This window comes from Ascidia mentula, chromosome 8 (assembly GCF_947561715.1).
Source record: "Ascidia mentula chromosome 8, kaAscMent1.1, whole genome shotgun sequence".
Taxonomy (NCBI): domain Eukaryota; kingdom Metazoa; phylum Chordata; class Ascidiacea; order Phlebobranchia; family Ascidiidae; genus Ascidia; species Ascidia mentula.
In genome coordinates, this window is record NC_138573.1 from 6,599,204 (window position 1) to 6,618,152 (window position 18,949).

At 38.3% G+C, this 18,949-nt stretch overlaps 6 protein-coding genes across 8 annotated transcripts; 2 read left to right on the forward strand and 4 right to left on the reverse strand.

Moving 5' to 3' along the window:
• The first annotated feature begins 688 nt into the window (after positions 1 to 688).
• Positions 689 to 4,960, forward strand: LOC145911007 (uncharacterized). Of its 2 annotated transcripts, none has more exons than XM_082998239.1 (11): positions 689 to 878; positions 938 to 1,112; positions 1,173 to 1,313; positions 1,688 to 1,843; positions 1,969 to 2,067; positions 2,216 to 2,355; positions 2,628 to 2,690; positions 2,748 to 2,835; positions 3,101 to 3,152; positions 3,334 to 3,465; positions 4,819 to 4,960. In XM_082998239.1, the coding sequence occupies exons 1-11, from the start codon at positions 690 to 692 to the stop codon at positions 4,958 to 4,960; spliced, it is 1,377 nt and encodes a 458-aa protein (XP_082854365.1). In that variant the 5' UTR covers position 689. The 2 variants fall into 2 exon arrangements, with proteins under 2 accessions (XP_082854365.1, XP_082854364.1); XM_082998238.1 differs by having other exon boundaries at positions 3,101 to 3,141; positions 3,296 to 3,465.
• On the reverse strand, positions 4,750 to 6,106 carry LOC145911008 (uncharacterized). Its single transcript, XM_082998240.1, has 2 exons — positions 5,671 to 6,106; positions 4,750 to 5,502 (listed from the first exon to the last, which is right to left on the reverse strand). The coding sequence occupies exons 1-2, from the start codon at positions 5,948 to 5,950 to the stop codon at positions 5,036 to 5,038; spliced, it is 747 nt and encodes a 248-aa protein (XP_082854366.1). The 5' UTR covers positions 5,951 to 6,106; the 3' UTR covers positions 4,750 to 5,035.
• Positions 6,107 to 6,385: 279 nt separating this feature from the next.
• LOC145911009 (uncharacterized) lies at positions 6,386 to 7,107 on the reverse strand. Its single transcript, XM_082998241.1, has 2 exons — positions 6,828 to 7,107; positions 6,386 to 6,747 (listed from the first exon to the last, which is right to left on the reverse strand). Exons 1-2 carry the CDS (start codon positions 7,105 to 7,107, stop codon positions 6,386 to 6,388), a joined length of 642 nt encoding a protein of 213 aa, XP_082854367.1.
• A 501-nt stretch (positions 7,108 to 7,608) lies between these two features.
• On the forward strand, positions 7,609 to 13,749 carry LOC145912487 (replication factor C subunit 1-like). 2 transcript variants are annotated; one of them, XM_082999964.1, is made up of 19 exons: positions 7,609 to 7,930; positions 8,001 to 8,121; positions 8,180 to 8,263; positions 8,461 to 8,642; positions 8,708 to 8,792; positions 8,864 to 9,261; positions 9,381 to 9,560; positions 10,176 to 10,688; positions 10,821 to 10,943; positions 11,057 to 11,208; positions 11,373 to 11,547; positions 11,628 to 11,750; positions 11,902 to 12,028; positions 12,129 to 12,341; positions 12,465 to 12,558; positions 12,629 to 12,797; positions 13,242 to 13,359; positions 13,478 to 13,557; positions 13,611 to 13,749. In XM_082999964.1, exons 1-19 carry the CDS (start codon positions 7,928 to 7,930, stop codon positions 13,701 to 13,703), a joined length of 3,033 nt encoding a protein of 1,010 aa, XP_082856090.1. In that variant the 5' UTR covers positions 7,609 to 7,927; the 3' UTR covers positions 13,704 to 13,749. The 2 variants fall into 2 exon arrangements, with proteins under 2 accessions (XP_082856090.1, XP_082856091.1); XM_082999965.1 differs by having other exon boundaries at positions 13,614 to 13,748.
• Positions 13,750 to 13,928: 179 nt separating this feature from the next.
• On the reverse strand, positions 13,929 to 14,968 carry LOC145912488 (dynein axonemal assembly factor 6-like). The gene is made up of 5 exons (XM_082999967.1): positions 14,767 to 14,968; positions 14,622 to 14,703; positions 14,460 to 14,556; positions 14,155 to 14,337; positions 13,929 to 14,061 (listed from the first exon to the last, which is right to left on the reverse strand). The coding sequence occupies exons 1-5, from the start codon at positions 14,863 to 14,865 to the stop codon at positions 13,932 to 13,934; spliced, it is 591 nt and encodes a 196-aa protein (XP_082856093.1). The 5' UTR covers positions 14,866 to 14,968; the 3' UTR covers positions 13,929 to 13,931.
• Positions 14,969 to 15,640: 672 nt separating this feature from the next.
• LOC145910230 (peptidyl-prolyl cis-trans isomerase sig-7-like) lies at positions 15,641 to 18,768 on the reverse strand. The gene is made up of 9 exons (XM_082997278.1): positions 18,577 to 18,768; positions 18,423 to 18,524; positions 18,240 to 18,359; positions 18,051 to 18,167; positions 17,824 to 17,981; positions 17,300 to 17,418; positions 17,031 to 17,238; positions 16,050 to 16,725; positions 15,641 to 15,856 (listed from the first exon to the last, which is right to left on the reverse strand). Exons 1-9 carry the CDS (start codon positions 18,746 to 18,748, stop codon positions 15,744 to 15,746), a joined length of 1,785 nt encoding a protein of 594 aa, XP_082853404.1. The 5' UTR covers positions 18,749 to 18,768; the 3' UTR covers positions 15,641 to 15,743.
• Positions 18,769 to 18,949: the final 181 nt, after the last annotated feature.

Consider the following 18,949-nt stretch of genomic DNA (forward strand, 5'->3'; position numbering starts at 1 on the left):
ACACGAATCAGTGTTAACAAACTGCCGGATCCAAATTATCCGGCCGGATTTGATTGATAACTATCCGGATCCGACCGGGCCGGATAGTTTGGAACTGGGAACATCACTACAGGGGCCGGATAACCGTTAAAGATAAGATAATTATCAACAAAAAGGTATCTTCGCACAGGTCATTTTACAGCAATAGTTCTTCATATCCGTGTCGAACAAGCAGGATATAATCAAAATTGTCAAAAATATGGTGACATAGGCTACGAAATTTACTTTATGTGCTGTTACCAGCAAAATGATATGTCCAAGTAATTGAATGGCATATATAGTAATTGAAATGGCATATATAATTGAATGGCTATATTCGTGTTTGCGTTTCTTAAAAATATTAAAAATATTACGCGACAAACGACCCGTGACGCGCGGGAAATTTTAAAGGGGATTGTTTGTTTTTGCATTGATGATTGAAGTTGAAGATCGTTCATTAATAAATTGCGATTTTCTAGGTGTTTACTTTTTTTGGCCTCATGGTTATGCTTGTAAGATCAGTTTAATACAGTGGCTCAAAGAAAATAGTAGAAGCAACAGATTTAAGAACAAATAACATGTTGATTATTATGGCTCTTTTGTGCATAAAATAACATGTTGTTTTTAGAAATACTTCAAGAAAACCCCCGTGCATCGAAATACTGTGACAAATGGATAAGGAAATGTTGCTTAAAGATGTGATTTATCCCTTAAAACGAACAGCAAAGTTGGTCGATAAAAAAATTGAGGAGTTTCAAACCAGCTTGAACAAACCAGATAGCAATGGTGACACTGACACATTCCCTGTTGAGAGTTGGACAAGAATGCAAGATATGAAGTCATATGTTACATCAATAAAAGTAAGATCTTACTTAAATAAAGTAAAAAATTGAAGTCCAATCTCCATATCAAATGTAAGGAAACCTGTAGCTCAGAGGAAACAATGTTACGGAAAAATACTGAGTTGCTATCACAATACAATGCGGTAACAAGCAAGTGCCTTGACTTACTTGGTGGCCAGGTTTCTGCTCTTCAACAAAAGCTGTCCAAAAATGGATACACACCCACCACAATAGAGAAAAAGAACAGTTGCGGTACTCATTTTTTAACTTTTAATAATGACTGGTTAAAATCCTACTGATGTTATTGTTTAGAAGATAAATCAACTCCCCATCTGATGGTATTGACGGATTATTCAAATATACCAAAACCAGAAACTCAAATTCCTCTTATAAAACCGAAGTCTGAAACAGTTGAAGAAGTTATCAAACTCAAGGACCATTCTCCTGATAATGGTATATACATCTTTTTTTTTAAATTGCCATTATAGTGTGTACATATGATAGATATGGATATCAAGGGCGTTTGTTAAAATTTTTTATTTGCTACCACTAGTTTTCCTTGGCAGTTTCACGAAAAAGATTGACTGTGAACCTAATGTTGTTAAGCGATAAGTGTATTGTTTGAAGTGTTTTTGTCAAACTACCTTTATAGGCTGGGTTCTTGAATAGACTGTTTTTGTTTTCCACATTTAAATTACTCATTTTCCCTTGAGTTTCACTGATTGTGTTTAATGTTTGGTGGACTTTTATTGTCTACTTTGTGTTTCTGTCTCTTGCAGTTGAATAAAAATATCTTATATATCTAAAACTGGTCAAACTGTATTTAGAACCCTCAGAATTACAAAGTCCAAAAATGCCAGTGTTGCCATCCAAAAAAAGTGAGATTCTTAATACTCCCACTGCTCCGAACATTGAACCTGGTTTAAAGAAAGGTATACACAGTTCCACATACTTCAACCAACTATCATCTCCAACCGTTGAAGGTATATACTTTGTTTGAACTCTTTGTGGTAGTTTGTGGCAAGAACAAGATAATTTGCAGTAGGTCAAATTTTGCTACAAATGAAACCCCAATAACCTTACAGGTCCTTACTTGATTTTCTTGCAGTTAACATGCCAACCAGTCACGACACACCGGATCAAAAATCCACATCAAGGGCATTCTTTCCAGTTTTAAACACACCCAAAACACCCGAACTGAACTTTGGTAAAATATATACCTGTTTACATTTACCAGCAAATAGAAATTTGGGGTTGTTTATTTCAAGTTATAAGCATTGTCAAATACCCATTTTTTGGGCCTTAAGATATATTGAATTCCCAACCCACGTGACTGTTTTTTTATTGTTATACAGTGGCAATGGCTCCAGCACCACATGAAGTAAAAGTTGGAAAACCAATTTATTCTTTGAAAGCTGATTATAATAATGGCTATAGTGATGACGAGCAGTTGGTGATGCACTCCAGAAGGAGTCCTCTTGCCAACTTCGATAAAGTAAGTCTGATCTAAGACCTGGAAAGCCACCATCCAGCACAAAACTACAAGAATTTCATTTTGTTTATGAATCGGCCTGTTATGATTTCAAAAATCTGAATAGACAGCCAAATGGACATAACATGATAAAACCAAGCTGTCCTGTGTCTAATTGTATCTGCCAATAGCATTTAAAGATTGCAACATAATATAATTTCCGAGTGTAATGCAAATTGTCCGACATTTTATCCAAAAATGTCCGCTACGTATTAACTTCATTTTTTTGCAACTAGGACTCACAAGATGTAACACTGACACAGCTAAAAATGAAGCACCCAATGCCTGCACAAGAAATGGTAACCATGCTTAGTGCATTTAAGTCAAGCCAAATGTGAAAAAAAAAAATTTGTTAGGCCAGTCCAGCCACACCAGACCTTCAGCAGTATGGAGTGGCAGCTATGAAGACCAATTCATATCTTCACCGTTTTCCTAATTCTGCTGGTTAGTATCCTATTATTTCTTTTGGTGTTGCACCAAAATTGAAAAACAAACAATTGTAAAAAAAACCTTAGTTGATGTGGGATTGTTTTAATGCTTTGTATCAGTTAATTTAAGTACACTAGCATTTTTGCTTTATTTTGTGTTTTTTTGTCGCAAATGTTTTTAATATTTTGTAAGACACATTTGAATTGTGTGTTGACCGCATACTGCTACTACATACATAATAATAGTCGAAACAATATTCTATTGCAAAGCATTTTTATAGACAGCCCGGATGCGTTGCAGTCACCAGTCGAACCGAATCTTGTTCAAGACAGGTATCATTATTCATTTTAAATATGTTACCAAAGTCCTGCACATCCAGATACCGAGTATTAAACAACTTATGTGTGCGCAAAAACGTACTTAGTAAATATTAAACAGTGGTATTGAGTACCAGGCCTGGAGATTTCAACATCAGTTAAGTCCATCCAACTTTAAAATTGGTTCATGGTGTAGATTGCCAAAGCGACGCAGCTTCTGGGTGAGCAATGACGAATACGAAGTACTTCCCATAGAAATGAGGCGCCTTTTTACTATAGAACAAGCCAACGGGGCGTTATACGCAATGAAGATGGAACTTGCTGCCTGGTACGTATTATATGTTGGTCACAGCGACGTTGCTGTATCCCAAACTGAATGAAAGGTGACGACATACTTTAATGTTAATTTCGAAACAGGTCAAAAAATGTTGGCTTTGTTGCCCGACATCCAAAAGTAACGTAGAATTTCAAGAGTTTAAAAAGCGCCCACCATTGCTGTAAAATTCCTCAGTTATTAAGCAGACATTGACATCGTACAGCTCCTTTTGGTTTTCACGAGCCCTCATGGTGCGTTGGTGAACCGCATCGGATGCAATTAGGCGCGTGTTTGTCGTGATGTATTAAACTGTGGCCATGTTGAATGAGCCTTATTTAGGAGAAAACAAAGCACCCAAGGAAGTTTGAAATTCCATTGCCGTGTCGCCCTTCTTTCATTTGTAACTTGAGCCAACCACAGGAATGCGAGTCGCGCCTAAGATTGCGACACAGTCGGTAGTTGGAAACTTGGCGGCGTTACTTGAAGCGTCCCACATCTAGCTTTGGATCGATTTTGTTTACTTGTCGTGCTGTAGGTGGTGATTCGTGTCGTGGCAGGTGGGGTCGGTGTAATTGTTTCCACAATTGTTTTCACAATTTGCAAAGTTTGTCAAAAGTTAACACGAAACTGCGACATGCTTGTGTCAACACCCGTGGAGACCAAGGGTAAATAAGTAACAACTTTTAAACGGAACAAGCACCCTGCGATTTAAAGCTGTAAAAAGCGGTTTAAACCGGATTGCGGTCCTGGCACACATGTGGCTATGACGTAATGCCGCCCCACAAATCAGTCCCGGCAATATTATCGCAAGGTGGTTCCCCTATATTTTTCCCCGGCACGGCGGACATTGCGCCACTCCTTGAGAGATTACGTAAAAGCGGAAGGAACTTTCTAGAATCTAGATGATAAACAAGACGCCCACGAGCGAGCGAAGTGCGTTAAATCGCGGCCTAAAAACGATACTACAGATTGCGAAGCTTATATTTTATTGCGTGTTTCTCAACCGCTGGTCTGTGTGGATTTGTTTACCGGTCCCCCAATATTCATTTCACATTAAAGTGGATGTTCACTTATTTATAATTGTACTGATCTGCGATTGCAAAAGGTTGTGAAAATATAATATATTAAATATATGAAATCTCAAATATGAAATAGGTGCTATGGGGAAAAAATAGGTGTATTATGTGGTATACTTATGTATCTGGTCAAATGTCTCTGGTATATAACTCTGCTTACTTTGCCTTCTGCTCCAATGTTCTCAGCTACAGGGAAGTCAGCAGCTCACCAAATGCCCGACAAAATGGAACTTGGTTTATTTGATCATTCCGCAACAAAAACACAATAACGCGGTTTCGTATTTTTCAGTACCCAAAAAGGGATGACACTGGAAGACATTGAAAAAGCGACGAGCTTGGGAGGCAAGACGCAGAGCTTTGTTTTGATGCTTACCACTCTCGGGGCAATTCGTAAAGTTCCGGGCACCAACCGGTATCACATAAGCGAGTAGTTACAAGCGTTTCTTTGGCCAACGTGATCGTAACGTAATAAATATCACACACAGTAGAAAATTTGTGTTCCTTAATTAAATGTGTGTTGAGGGTTGGGTCTCATCATGGCATGTCGACGGACCTTGTTCGTATGATTCGCCCTCTCTGCTGTGGGCGGGAGGGACGTTGTTCGGTTTTTTTGTCTCCTGTACAGGTGAGTTTTCCGCGTTATTTAGTGGCGTGCTCTCACCGTACACTCGCTGCTGCAACTCAATGTCCTCTCTGCCCGGAACTTGCGTTTCCCATCGCTTGAAAACGTTCGGTTTTACACAGAACAGAAATAGAAGTAAGCCGCAAATAACAAGCAGTATCACTACAGAGCCTGCGAATAAACCCACACACAGCAAGTGTGTTGGCTCGATGTTTGCGTTTGTTTGAGGGAGTTGTTCGGTGAGAGTTTGGTTCATAACGGCAACAGTCTCCTTCAATGCCCGATAGGCGGTTTCCTGCCACTCGAGCTTGTTTTGGAGTGGAGCGATGAGGTAGACCTCGGCGTATTTGCCTTAACCAAAAAATTACAGTTGTTGATCACGAAAGCAATAGATTATCAAATACATTAGTAAACTGTTGCAAAGGATAATTTACCACTCTGCCACAATGAAACACAACTCTGGCCGCGAGGAGGCATAGTTATCATAAGGTACATGTTTACTAATAGCAGGCTACTCACCAGGGCAGTCAATACTGCATTTGACTGCGTTGTCCACTTCATCACACAACGAAGAACAATTCTCGCATTCAGTAGTAGCCGTGCTCCAGTACATGCCTCTTTCACATGTGTATTTCATGTTGTTCTGACGCCTTCCCTCCAGGGCAGCAGCTTGTCTTGCTATGTCTTCGGCATCATGTCGTGTCAGTCGCTTGGTTCTCCGTCCGGTCGACTCTCCTATATTCTCACCCCAGACACTAGTCACGAAAGTTACAACGAAAAGTACAGTAATGAAGTTCATGTTAAACTTTGTTCCTCTCGACGTTCGAAGTTTTCAGAAGTGAGTTACGCCTTGCCTTGCCACGTTGTTTCATACAGCGGCGCATAAGTACCTGGGAATTTCCCTTTCGGTACTTTAACAAAAAATTATTCTAGGGGCTAAATAACGACAAGGATACCCGGCAAATCATTCCCCAAGGCGTTAAAAACCTCGAGGTGCTTGCGAAAAAAAAACAATTTCTTCATTCAATTGAAATGTTTTGTCATTTTTTGTTTTAAGTGTGAATCATTTTATATGCCCCAGCTGTTTGTAGAAAGGTTGGTATTGTTCCAAGTGTCAGCAAAAGGCATACAACAATGAACAAACAGACCTATATATATGGTGTTTTCGTTTGTTGCGCAACAAACATCGACAAACACGTCAAATTCAATTGTCACTTTGCGCATTACGTATTCACTAAGATACAGTGTCGCTTTCCGCTGGAATGTTATGGAACCGAGTACATGCGTTATCGCTCGTCGTTTTGGTGATTTGCTTCGGTGTAACAATTGAAGGAATGCGCACGTTTTTGTTAATCTTGGTGGCTGCGGCGCGCATATTTCCCATTTCTCTGGAAAAGATAATAACAAGGCCCGAAGAAAAAAACGCAATGAATACAAAAGCAATAATGAGAAGAAAGGGAAATGGGTCTGCGCCAGAGTTGACCAACAGAAAGTGGGTTCGTAATTCTTGGGCGGTAAAATTTGCATCGTTCAAAATGGTTTCAACTCGATCAACATTTCTAGCAAAACTGTCTATTTTTTGCTTCATCCCGTAGCCTGAAAAGAAAAAGCGTTGCTTTTTATACACGTACCCACCATTGAAATCGGCGTTTACAGTCAATTAATATTACACGTACCTCTACATTTTTGTTTACATAATGAGTGCGCGCGATTTTCTGAACACGAACCGCAGCTCACACAAAGCCCAGCCAGACTTGGAAACTCGCCAAACTCGCACTGAACTTCGTGTCGAGCACGTTCTTGGGATTGATTTTTTGCCAAATCCAGAAAGAACGAAAAAGCGGATTCGCTTGTAAGTTCGCCATCATGTAGTTTGTCGTCAGCACTTTGTACCATACCAATTGAAGTCGAGATGACAAGCACAATGCCAAAAGTTGCTCGAACCTGTTCAGCCATTCGTAACTTGTTCAACAGTTGAGCAAAAAACTGACGAATTATCTGCGCAAAAATGAACCAAACTTAGTAAGAATGTTTTAAGTAATACATTAAATTAGTTGTTCGCCACTACTTTAACCCGATTCTGCGAAGTATAAGTCAGGTAAAACAGTCAAAGTAAATCTACAATTTCAAACTGACCAATAACAAAGTTATTGGCTATACTGTTCGTTCGCACATGTTTTATCGATGTTTTGAGTATGCCTTTCTCTTTACCGCCGTTTCCTTTACCGTAATGATAAGACCTGGTATTTCCCCATACATTGTACCTAACTGTTCATTTTGTGTTCGCTGTCTAAAAATTTAATTCGGGAAATACCCTGGGGTCGCGCAAGTTTCAAGTTTTTCCAGTTTATACACTTTCTCTGATGGTTACGAAAGTTTCTTGTTTTCAAAATTTGCTCAATTGCAGCCAGCTCCATACGTATCCTTTCCTTTTTGATTTTTGCTGGTGTTGTTGAAAGTACATAACCGTGCTTTTGAGCTCAAAAAATTGGTTATGGACCAGTGACCATGTTGCGCGAAACTTTCCTGTTTGGCGGTAAACGCGCATGTGTTTGTTGACAAAATTTGCAATACTGCAATCCATTTGCAATTGCTGTAATAAGTTGTATTTACGATTTTTTTTGAACAATCTTTACTTAAAACTCCACTTGCAGCAAAGTCAATATGTCCTAATTTAACTACCTCATAACACATTAATTTTTTCAGACTCCCTTGTTGAGACAATCTTTTCTATACTTGCTCTTGCTCGTGTATAATTAGTATTTCAAATGACCTAATGGTAAGTTAGAAACTTGCTTAAATACTTTGTGAGAATGTTGGTAAAATAAGCAGTTGTTATGTTGTCTTAGGATATACGAAGTTTCTTCAAAAAGTCATCAAGTGATACGGGCAATGAAGCTGACGATTTTGTAAAAACCAATAAAAAAACTGAACGAAAACGATTGAGAAAAAAGGGTGTTTTGTTTGATGGTATAGAACTCCTTTGCAGTATAAGCCTCCATATCTGATCTTGCACATGTTTGTTAAGATTCTTCTGATGAAGATACACACTCCAAGACAAAGAGTAAGAAGTCAAAGAAACATACCACACCTGATGTGATTGAAAATTCAGGTATGATTTGTGTTTTGTTAAACATCTAATAATTTTGATGTGAAAAGAACCTAACAAAGAAACCGATAATTTCATAGCTGATGATTTTGATGTGAACATGGCAAACATGTTTATGCTTATGGCTTTAAGTTTTGCATTTCTACTGAAAATACTGTGGTTTTAAAATAGATGATTATTAAACTATGCTTGTATTGCAGATGATGATGCTAAGCCTGCAAAATCAAAAAAGCTTTTAAAAACCAAAAAATCATCGAAAGAACTAAAATCAACCACTCCGACCCAATTTTTTGGGCAATTCAAGAACTCCCCTGCAAAACCAAAAGCAACAAAGAGAAAAGCTGATGATGGCATAGGGAATTTACCAAAAACTCCCAAAAAGGTTCTGTTTGCCTTTGAGTATGTTTTTATTGATACAGTTTGGTGATTCTCTTCACGGTTTTCTAGGAGGCAGTGTTTGTTCAAAATGATGACCTTGATGACCTTCTCATGGAGTTACCAACAACTCCAGTTAAAACCAATGGCAAAAGCAGTAAGTAATTTTGAGATACAGAATGTCTAGAGGTTTTTACTATTGTTCATAAGTGTTGTTTGCTTTTAAAGATACATTATCTGGTAAGCTGTCTCAAGCTGTGAACAGGAGGGTCTCCCCAAGAAAAGCAAAGCAAAAGAATGTTGCAACAAAAAATAATGGCTACGAACAACCGTCAGCAATCCAGAAAAGGGGTGAAAGGGGGTCTGTTACCAAGCAACCATCTCCAGTGAAAGCAAAACCTAAAGAAAAAAAAATGGGTGCTGAAAAACACATCACCAAAACAAATGACAACAGGAAGGTGAAGAAGGAAGTTGTAGATAAACCCACAACACAAACTCCCAAAAAGAAAAATGAAACTGCAAGTACTGAACAACAATCTAGTGCCAAAAAGGAAAGATTTCAAAAATATCAACAGTGGCAAAATCGCTCTGGCCCAAAAGCACCTGGGTCCAAAGAAATACCCAAGGTGTATATACTACTATACATAGTGACTTGAAATGAAAACATATTACCTTAAACTACATAATCCTAGTTTTGTTGGAAAAAAGACAAGATTGTTTATAATATCCACTGATATCAATACAGGGTGCAGATTACTGCCTTGAAGGATTGACATTTGTTATTACCGGCATCCAAGATTCGCTGACCCGTGAAGAAGTTCAATCACTTGTTGAGAGATATGGAGGCAAAGTGACCACCACCGTCAGTGGAAGAACGTCGTATTTGATTACAGGAGAGGATGCTGGACAGTCCAAGCTTGCAAAAGTAATTAATGTCTCCGTACTGACTGCATGTAGGGACATGTATAAAGATAAATAAGGCTATTGATGCATTTAACTTAATTTCTTTTATGTGCAAAAAAACCATATTGGCGAGCTGCAGACAGGGTGTGTACACACACTGTTTCGACCTGTAAGGTCTCATCAGTGCAGCTGTTGAAGTGGCACTGTGCTAGCTTCTACACTAGCAGGCACACTAAATTCCACTTCGTGGTACTGTTCTGGTCGACGTCGATCTGTTGGGTACTCTATACTGAAAACAGAGACGAACCACTGTGGAGCCTCTATTGTAGAAGCTAGCACAGTGCCACTTCAACAGCTGCAGGTCGAAACAGTGCGTGTACACACCCTGTCTGCAGCTCAATAATTTCTTTTAATCAACAGTTTTGTCCTTTCTTGCAGTGTTAGAACTAAATACCTTATGACTTAATTCAAAGTTTAGTGATTGTAAGGGCCTAACAACCTAACAACTTCTTGCAGAATATACCAAGTATTTTTTCAATCTTTTGGAGCATATTTTGTTGATCTTACAAAAATCGATATCCACTGAATTTTTTAAATTGACGGAATTCGCACCCCTGATTATTTTTCATTTACACAGGCCGAGAAATGCAAAACAAAGGTGATTGATGAGGATGAGTTCCTAAACCTTATCAAAACACTTCCTGCAAAAAGGTCCAAGTATGAAGTGCCAGTAAATGACAAACCTAAACCTTTAACACCTCCGAGTAAAAAGACAACTGTTGAAAAAATTTCTAAGAAAAGTGAACCACCCACAGTGACTGCGAAAACGGAAAACAAAAAAATAACTCCTACAACTCTCAAGAAGGAAAGTCCCCAGAAGTGTGAAAGTTTGATGTGGGTGGATAAATACAAACCGACCAGTGTTAAGCAGATCATTGGTCAACAGGGTGCAAACAGCAATGTCCAAAAACTACTGAAATGGCTTCAAAATTGGCATTCCAATAACAGGACTGCCGCTGGTAAAAGTAAACCAAAACCGAAGTTCAGTCCTTGGGGTGGTGGCGACCCAACAGGGGCTGTTTATAAGGCGGCTTTGTTGTCTGGTCCACCTGGTGTGGGAAAAACTACTTCAGCAACTTTGGTGTGTCAGGTGAGTTCATTTAGGGGGAATTATCATGTGGTTGTAATTTTTTTATTTACATTTATAATCCATGGTTTCAACACATGTCAAGCATAAGTGAATTTAAACACTGTATTACCAGATAATTTTAAATTTTTGTAGGAACTAGGCATGTCCTATGTTGAGTTAAATGCCAGTGACACCAGGAGCAAAAGAACTCTAAAGGAAGAGGTAGCTGCATCTGTACAGAACACAAGCATTGCTTGTCTGTTTGGGCAAGACAAGGTAAATATAATACTTGTAATAAGCACAAATTTGAGAACAATCACTGCAGGCATGTAACAATGTATTTACAACTTATTACTTTGTATGCTTAACTCAATGCATATATTTGGCAGACAGCTGCTTCATCGCATCATGACATTCAACATGTGCTTATCATGGATGAGGTAGATGGAATGGCTGGAAATGAAGATCGTGGTGGTATGCAAGAACTTATCCAAATCATCAAATCCACCAAAATACCTATAATATGCATGTGCAATGACAGGTATAAATAAAATCTAATCCTAATAGACCACGATAGGCCCTATGATGTACAATAGTTGCTAGAATTTATTATTTGGCATCATTTATAAAACAGAAACACATTAATTGTATATAGGACTAAATGCAATTATGCAGTGCTAAGGCCCGATTCTAATTTGAATGAAGGGCTTCCCAAAAAATGCGCTCTCTTACCAACCATTGTTTTGATTTGCGATTCCAACGTCCACGGGTGGAGCAGATTACTGGTGCCCTTATGAGCATTTGCTTTAAAGAGGGTATGAAAGTACAAGCCCCTGCAGTCCAAGCAATAATCAAAGGCTGCAACCAGGATGTGAGGCAGGTATGGATTTTCAAAAACCATTAACACATGTACATATATGCATTTATTGTGTGATAAAAATCTATTCACGTTTCTAATAGGTTCTTCACAACATGAATATGATCAAATCAAACAGCAGTTCACTGAGCTATGATGATGCTAAAACACATGCTGACAAAGCACACAAAGATATTACCTTAGGAATTTTTGACGTTGCTAGAAAGGTAAACAGAACTGATGCCTCATTTGTAAAGTATCATAGATGTGATCAATATCTGGTATTTTTTTTATTTTCACTTTTTTTATTTCAGGCAATCAATTTAACTTCAGTTTTAAATATGAACAAAACTTGTATTGTATGTCATGTATTTACAGCTGCTGTCATCTGAGTCTGCATCTTTGTCATTGCTGGACAAATCCAACCTGTTTTTCATGGACTATTCTATGATTCCCAAGTTTATTCAGGAAAACTACCCACATGTTAACCCATATGCTGCCAAAGGTAAATAACTTTCAACATTGGTAGTGTAGCAAAACATTTTCGGGTTCCTAAAAAAATGGAGTCATCCAAAATGTCTTCCGGAAACAAATCTAAATTTTAGGTAATTTGAAGCAGCACTTGAAGCTATTAAGCCAAACTGCTGATAGTATTGCCTTCGGAGACCTCATTGAATCCTCAATACGGCACGACCAGTCCTGGTCAATGCTGCCTATGATGGGGCTTGTATCGACCGTAATTCCAAGCGACTTCATGAGGGGTGGAATGCAGGGGATGATTAACTTTCCAACCTTTTTTGGCAAACTTTCCACCACTGGTATGTTTTGTTGTATTTTTGGTTCCAACATTTTACTTTCAAAAAGTAGTGGTTGTTGTTTATAATACATCTTTGTGTCAAACCACACTAAAGTTCTAATTAATATCCAAATATTTTTTTCAGGGAAAAATAAGCGCTTGCTGCAGGAGTTGAAGTTTCATTCGTCGCTACCAACAAGTGGTATTACAGAAAGTTCATTTAATCTGGATCTGCTTCCGTAAGAAATGTTGTTTAGGCAACATACAATGCTTTATATAAATTATGTTTTAGCAAACCTGTTTTTTTAGATATATGCGATGGCATCTCTGCCAGCCTCTGGTGAAACAGAGTAAAACTGGTGAAAGTGAAGTTCCGCTTGTGACAAAACTACTGAGTGACTATGATTTTGTAAGAGAGGACTTTGACAGTTTGCTTGAAGTTGGACAATACGAGGGCAGACCAAACTACATGAATCAAGTTTGTTACTTGTTGCAAATTTTGTTTTCATAACTATCTCCAACCCCACCAGAATGAAATGCAGTTATATTATTAAAGATTGTACAACATAGGAACACAACTCACTGGTTTTCTCATAATTCTGAGTGTAAAAAGAGACTGGCCCTTATTGCTTTTAACACTGTCATGTTTAAAAGAAGACATTTCAGCAAAAACTTATGCCATCATCAGTTTGAATGACGCGATGGTGTAGCTCCATGATTATAAGGAGCTGACCAGACTGACGTCGCAGGTAAGGTCGAAACGTCTTCTTTCAAAAAAAAATTTTTGCCGAAAACGTCTTCGTTTAAACATGACAATGTTAATAGCAATATGGGCCAGTCTCTTTATACTCAGAATTGTACAACATGTTTTTAGAAATAAGCAGGGTTTGGCAGCCAGACTGAATGTTTTGTGGATGTTTAGGTGGAGTCGAAAGTAAAAGCTGCATTTACGAGAACTTTTAACAAAGAAAGTCACATGATCCCCTATGCCGTTTTGTCTGCAGCTGCAATGAAAAAGAAGCGCAAAGTTTCAAATGATGGTGGGAACTAACTGATTAATATCCCAGTTTAATTGAAGCTCTTGTCTGAACAAAACTTCTCTTTTATTTTTATCTTGTGTGGCTTCATATATTTACCATCTTGAAAAAATTTTCTCAGGCATGGATCTTGGTGAGGAAGGTGAAGGCAATGCAGATGACAGTGGGGAAGATAATCTTGACAACGACGGCATGATTAAAGTAACTATACCAAAAAAATCGTTTAGGTTTATGTTAACCTTCTGTCTCCACAGCAGGCTAAGAAAAAGCCGGCGACCAAAGCCAAGACAGCAAAGAAGTCCACAAGTGGAACTTCGTCAAAACAAGGAAGGGGGAAAAAGAAATAAGTTTTAACAGATGCCACTTAATTTTTGTTCCATTCTCGAAGCTACTTTCAATTTACACACTTTGTTGTCACTGCCAACTTCTTTCACTGCCACGCTTATTTGCTTTGTGCCTTTTCTATTAATCTACATTGCTGAGGGAGCACATCTGGTCAGTAGCAAAACTAAACTGTATTCAATAAAAATATCATAAACATTGCAATCACACCGAAATATAAAACAAGGAAAATGTCATTGGAAATTGATGAAGTCATATTCTCTGTTCATTACAAGGGTAACGTCAAGTGTTTCAGTTTTTCCATTCCATTTGGCTGCTCCTTTTTTTGGATGCACGGGATGAGGTAGTGGGAGCATCAAACGACTAAAAGTAAGAAAGACTAGTCAACAACAAATCCACAGCAAAAATTGAGCTTACGTAAAACAACATTTGTGATTTCAAAAGTTAATTGCTTACTATTTCGGGCATCTGCAAGCAAGAAAGTTTTCTTTTACATCCAATTCAACATCTTTCATTTGTGTTTGTGGTAGGTTTATTTTTACTGTCATTTCCTCACAGCAAGCTGAAGATGGATTTTTGCCACTCATACCCAAAAACATATCTTCTGATGTGACTTTTTGTTTGTAGGAAATGTCGTACCTTAAAAAGCGTTTTGGATGAGTCTCAACACCAAATCACATGCATTACTAATTTTATGCCTTTTTCATTTAATTGCAGGTAGCCTACCACCACAGAAACATACACTATTAGCATAAACTTACTCTGGTGATGGCCGAGGGTCACTGTCATCTTCAAAAACTGTGAATTGTTGTACTTCACCATCAGCCCAAATGTCATTGCTATCACCTCCAGTTTTGACTAAAATCAAATCAAACTTTGTTTTGGGTTGAAGCAGAACTGTTTATTAACATAATATTACATACCATAGGGGCTTTCAACCTGTTTGCTGTTTTTCTTTTTCGTTCCAATAGCCCCAGGGGTGAAAGCAGGAGCACTGACATCAGGCTGCATATATAAAACTACATGAATACACATTGTACAAAATCACTGAGTACAAAACACGTATACCTCGTCATCATCGCTGGAATTGTTTTTGTCAGGGTTAAGTAGATCACAAAGGTTCATTAGATTCTGAGCCCTTTCCACAGTTGAATCGCAGAAGTCCATTTTGAAAAGTATGTCTGTTAATTATTTTTTCCTTCTATCTTCCTAAAACTGTGAAATACGTCCAACGACACAAGAACAATCTCAATTAATAAACTGTTTTCGGGTGGTAGGCAACAAAGCAGTTTTTAACCAAAAAGCGTCGCGTTACCAAGTTGAATATGTGAGCAACAGAGCGTGAAACTTGGTTTATATAATTTCCATGTAATTTGGGGAAACACAACAACACCGGGTCACACATTTTTGCCAAACTTGATCCACTAACAAGTCCGTAAAAAACTAAATATGGTCACAATGAAGATACTTTCAATTAAATATTGACTTTATTTCATGAAAATTTATTTCAGCAACATCTCTTTTGCGTGACACAAGTGGAAACTTCGCAGTCAATTTTAAAGTATTATAAAACCAAAACGCTTTCATTTCTTTTTAATAACAAGTTTCGCTTTAATAAGCATCTTCAATTCTTCCGTAAATTATTCTATTCTAACATGTTTTCAACAAATGGCGTTTTGACAAAAAGGTTGTATAATGTTTTGTATAAGTTAATTTGGCCATGTGCCCCATAACAACAAAATTCTAGATTATATGTTTTGTACTAAGATACTTACGTGTGAAGAATTAAAATATTCCATTTGGTAGTTTTTATTCCAAATTCCGAATCAAAAAGCAAAAACGGTTGCAAAAATGCCTAAATTCGTTTATTGAAATATTAATTTGGAATGGTGTTTCTGTACCATTACGTAAAACCCCCTTTCTGTGCTAGTATCTGTCTTGCATGACCACACACACAGGTTTTGAAAAAACGTTAATAATAGTTCCATGAGTGCAACAGCACGTATATCAGGACAATCACAATAAAACTGGTCTAAAAACTTTTATCACGTGCGGTGTTTTTGCATTTTGCGTCGCACATCATCTTTGTGGTTGCTCACGGACCTCTTGCGATGTTTGCCACACCTTACCTCCTCATCACTGGAGGTCGCAGATTCGTCTACAAAAAACAAGCTCATGTTTTAACACTCAACAAACCGCTAACAAAAAAATAATGAAAAAAAAATAAATAAATAAAAATAAAACAAAAAGTGTTGACAATATGGCTGGGATAAAAACACACGCGTTGCAATGCACGACGTCGTTATGAATTATTGTCACATGTTCGCATTTTTGTTCCAACAATTACTCACCCGATGAGGTCGAGGTTTTTCTTTTCCTTTTCTTTTTATCCTTCTTTGACTTTTTGGTTTTCATTGCCTTTAATTCCCTTTTGCGCTTTGTCCTAACTTTATCGTCCGATTCACTGGATGAGTCTTCACTCGATGACGATGACGTCATCGCGCGGTGACGTGATTTAGGGGGCGGCGTTCCCCTCTCGTTCTTGCCTTGACGTCTGTGAGGTGGTGAAGCATCCATGCGTTGCTCTTGTTTCCTTCGTCGAACTGGCGAACGGTCGTTGCGGCGACGATCTACGTCATCGCGATGTCTTCTGACGTCATCTTCCCTTCTAAAACGTCTTCCTGTGTCCCTATGCCCATTTTCAGGTGATCGGTGGCGAGTGTCCCGGTATCTTGGTGGTGATCTTCCGCCGTTTCCATGGTGACTTCGCCCGTCGCGCACTGGGGATGCATCGTCACGATGACGTCGGTTCTTTTTCGGTGGCGAATCGTGTCGTCTTCTTTCGGGTCTGTGTAACGGAGGAGTGACGTCACGGCGCCTGGATCGTTGTGGAGACGAGCTCTCCCTATGACGTCGAACTTTATGGGATGGGTGTTCTTCACGATCTCGGTTTGATTTTCTGTTGTTCGTTTGTTTTTCGTCACGATCAGATTGTTTGGCATTCTTTGAATTCGGACCAACGTTATCCTGCGCCAGAAAGTAAAAGAAATGACTATCAATTTTTTGTGCAGAAGCCTACATGTTCAAAACTAAGGTGAACGATCGACTTGCACTATTTAAAGCAAATGAACTATACTGTACACTTGTCTGTCGTGGTTAATAACATAATTTGGAATAAATTCGTCTTTTAATTGCGGTAATTCGTCTTTGAAAACTACTGATGACAAGACAAATAAGTTATCTTTGCGTTACTACTTAAGATATCACCTAAAATACATAACGATGACTTTAGATTGAATGCAAATTGGACAAAGGAAAAGGTACATCCGAACCTTGGTAGCGTTGTGTTTTGGGAACTGAAGTTTGGAAATGGACTGACTAAAATCCACGTGTATTCTACGATCGTCGATAAGCACGTTGTCCATCTTTTGATAGGCCTTCTCGCAAGAATCGGCAGATTCGAACTCAATAAACGCGTATTGGAGGGAGTCGCCAGTCTTGTAGTCTCGAATGATTTCGCAACATAAGATGGTACCAAACCTTGGAGAACGTTTTGTTAACGTTAAATGACAACGTGGTGCAATAGTAGATCGCAAAATACCTGGAAAAGATAATTTCCAAATCTTCATCAGTTGTGATGGAGTTTAACTTACAAACAAACAGGACATTGTCAGGAGGCCTAACGTCCTTGTCTGGAATGTCGCCAATAATTTCAAGCACCTACATATGAAGAAAATAAAAAAAAAAATAATTTACTAAAATAATAAAAAAATTGTGTGATGTAAAAAGTTACACACGCCAATGGAAGTACAATCACAAATTATGAGAAAATTAAAGCAAATTCATCAGGTAAGGTGGGACTTTTTGCTTCATCAAAATTTTCAGCACCCCTTCCTGTTTGACAGACACTATATTTTTAATACTATGAACAGCAATTTGAACGAAACTACTGAAAAACCCAACGTACTTGTCTGAAGGCATGTTGTACAACAGCACAGATAAATGTTGTGATAAACTATTTGTGACCCAAATTAAATGTGATCTGAAATTTGGGATGCCCAGCAAAAAAGGATCTGATCAAGTTTAAAGGACAAAAGTAAAAAATAAATATTTAATCAGACATGCCTGAGCACTGTGTGCTGCCTCTTTTTTCTCATCCCTTTCCTGTAACTCTTTTTCATCAATTCCTTCATCATCATTAATGGCCTCATCAGCTCCAATGCGAAAAAACCCTTCCAGTTGTTCCTTGGTAGGCTCGGGAGATTTGTCCGGAATTTCAAGACCTGTAAAATTGGGTAAAACAGAGTAAAAAATATGAAACAGAGGATAAATATCCTGGGGATTTCGCTAACCTGGTGGATCGTCGAGAGGATCGTCAAGAATTACGGTGTGGGTTATTCGAATGTCTTGGTAAGGACGGTCCCGATTGTCACAGAACGCTTCATTAATCTTCATGATAACTTCTATGCCTACGAGAATCCATGCAAGTGAATTATGGACAGTTGGAAAAAAGACAAGATTGCCTGGAACTACAGGCTCACCCTCTGCCACTTCCCCAAACACAGTGTGCAATCCATCCAATGAATCAAGGTTCTCACCCAGTGTGAGAAGAAACTGGGATCCGTGGAAACCGTTTCCATCATTTACCATTGATATTAGTCCTTAGAAAAGACGAAGTAACAAAACTAATGGGAATTGAGAAATATGGCAACACAAGTATATACCAATAGTTTTGTGGTTAATCTTGGGAACCTTTTCTGCATCAAAGAATTTTGCCTGGTCTCCATAAATCATTCTAAAAATAGACTCGCCACCTCGACCAGTGCCTAAAACATGCACAATTGGTATACATGAAACAGCAATCTACAATATCTTTACCTGTTGGATCTCCAGTCTGGGCAATGAAGTTTCGCTTCACATTGTGGAATAAGCAGTAGTTGTAGTACTTTACTTTGCAAAGCTTCAAGAAGTTTAGACAGCATCTTGGTCGTTCATTTACATACAGATCAACGGTTATGTCACCTAGTGTTGTTTCAATGATCACTGACATTATTACATCCTAATTCTATAAGGAGCAAGAAGAATTTTTCTATCAGGAAAATGCTCGACAAACACATCACATATTCACCAACAATATGTAAAAGCCAACAAGCAATGCTACTGAAAAAACAATGCAGGGTAAAAAAAACAGATTTCAAGAAGACAATCAAGTCTCCACTTTGTTGCATATCTGCTATATTCCATTGTCCCA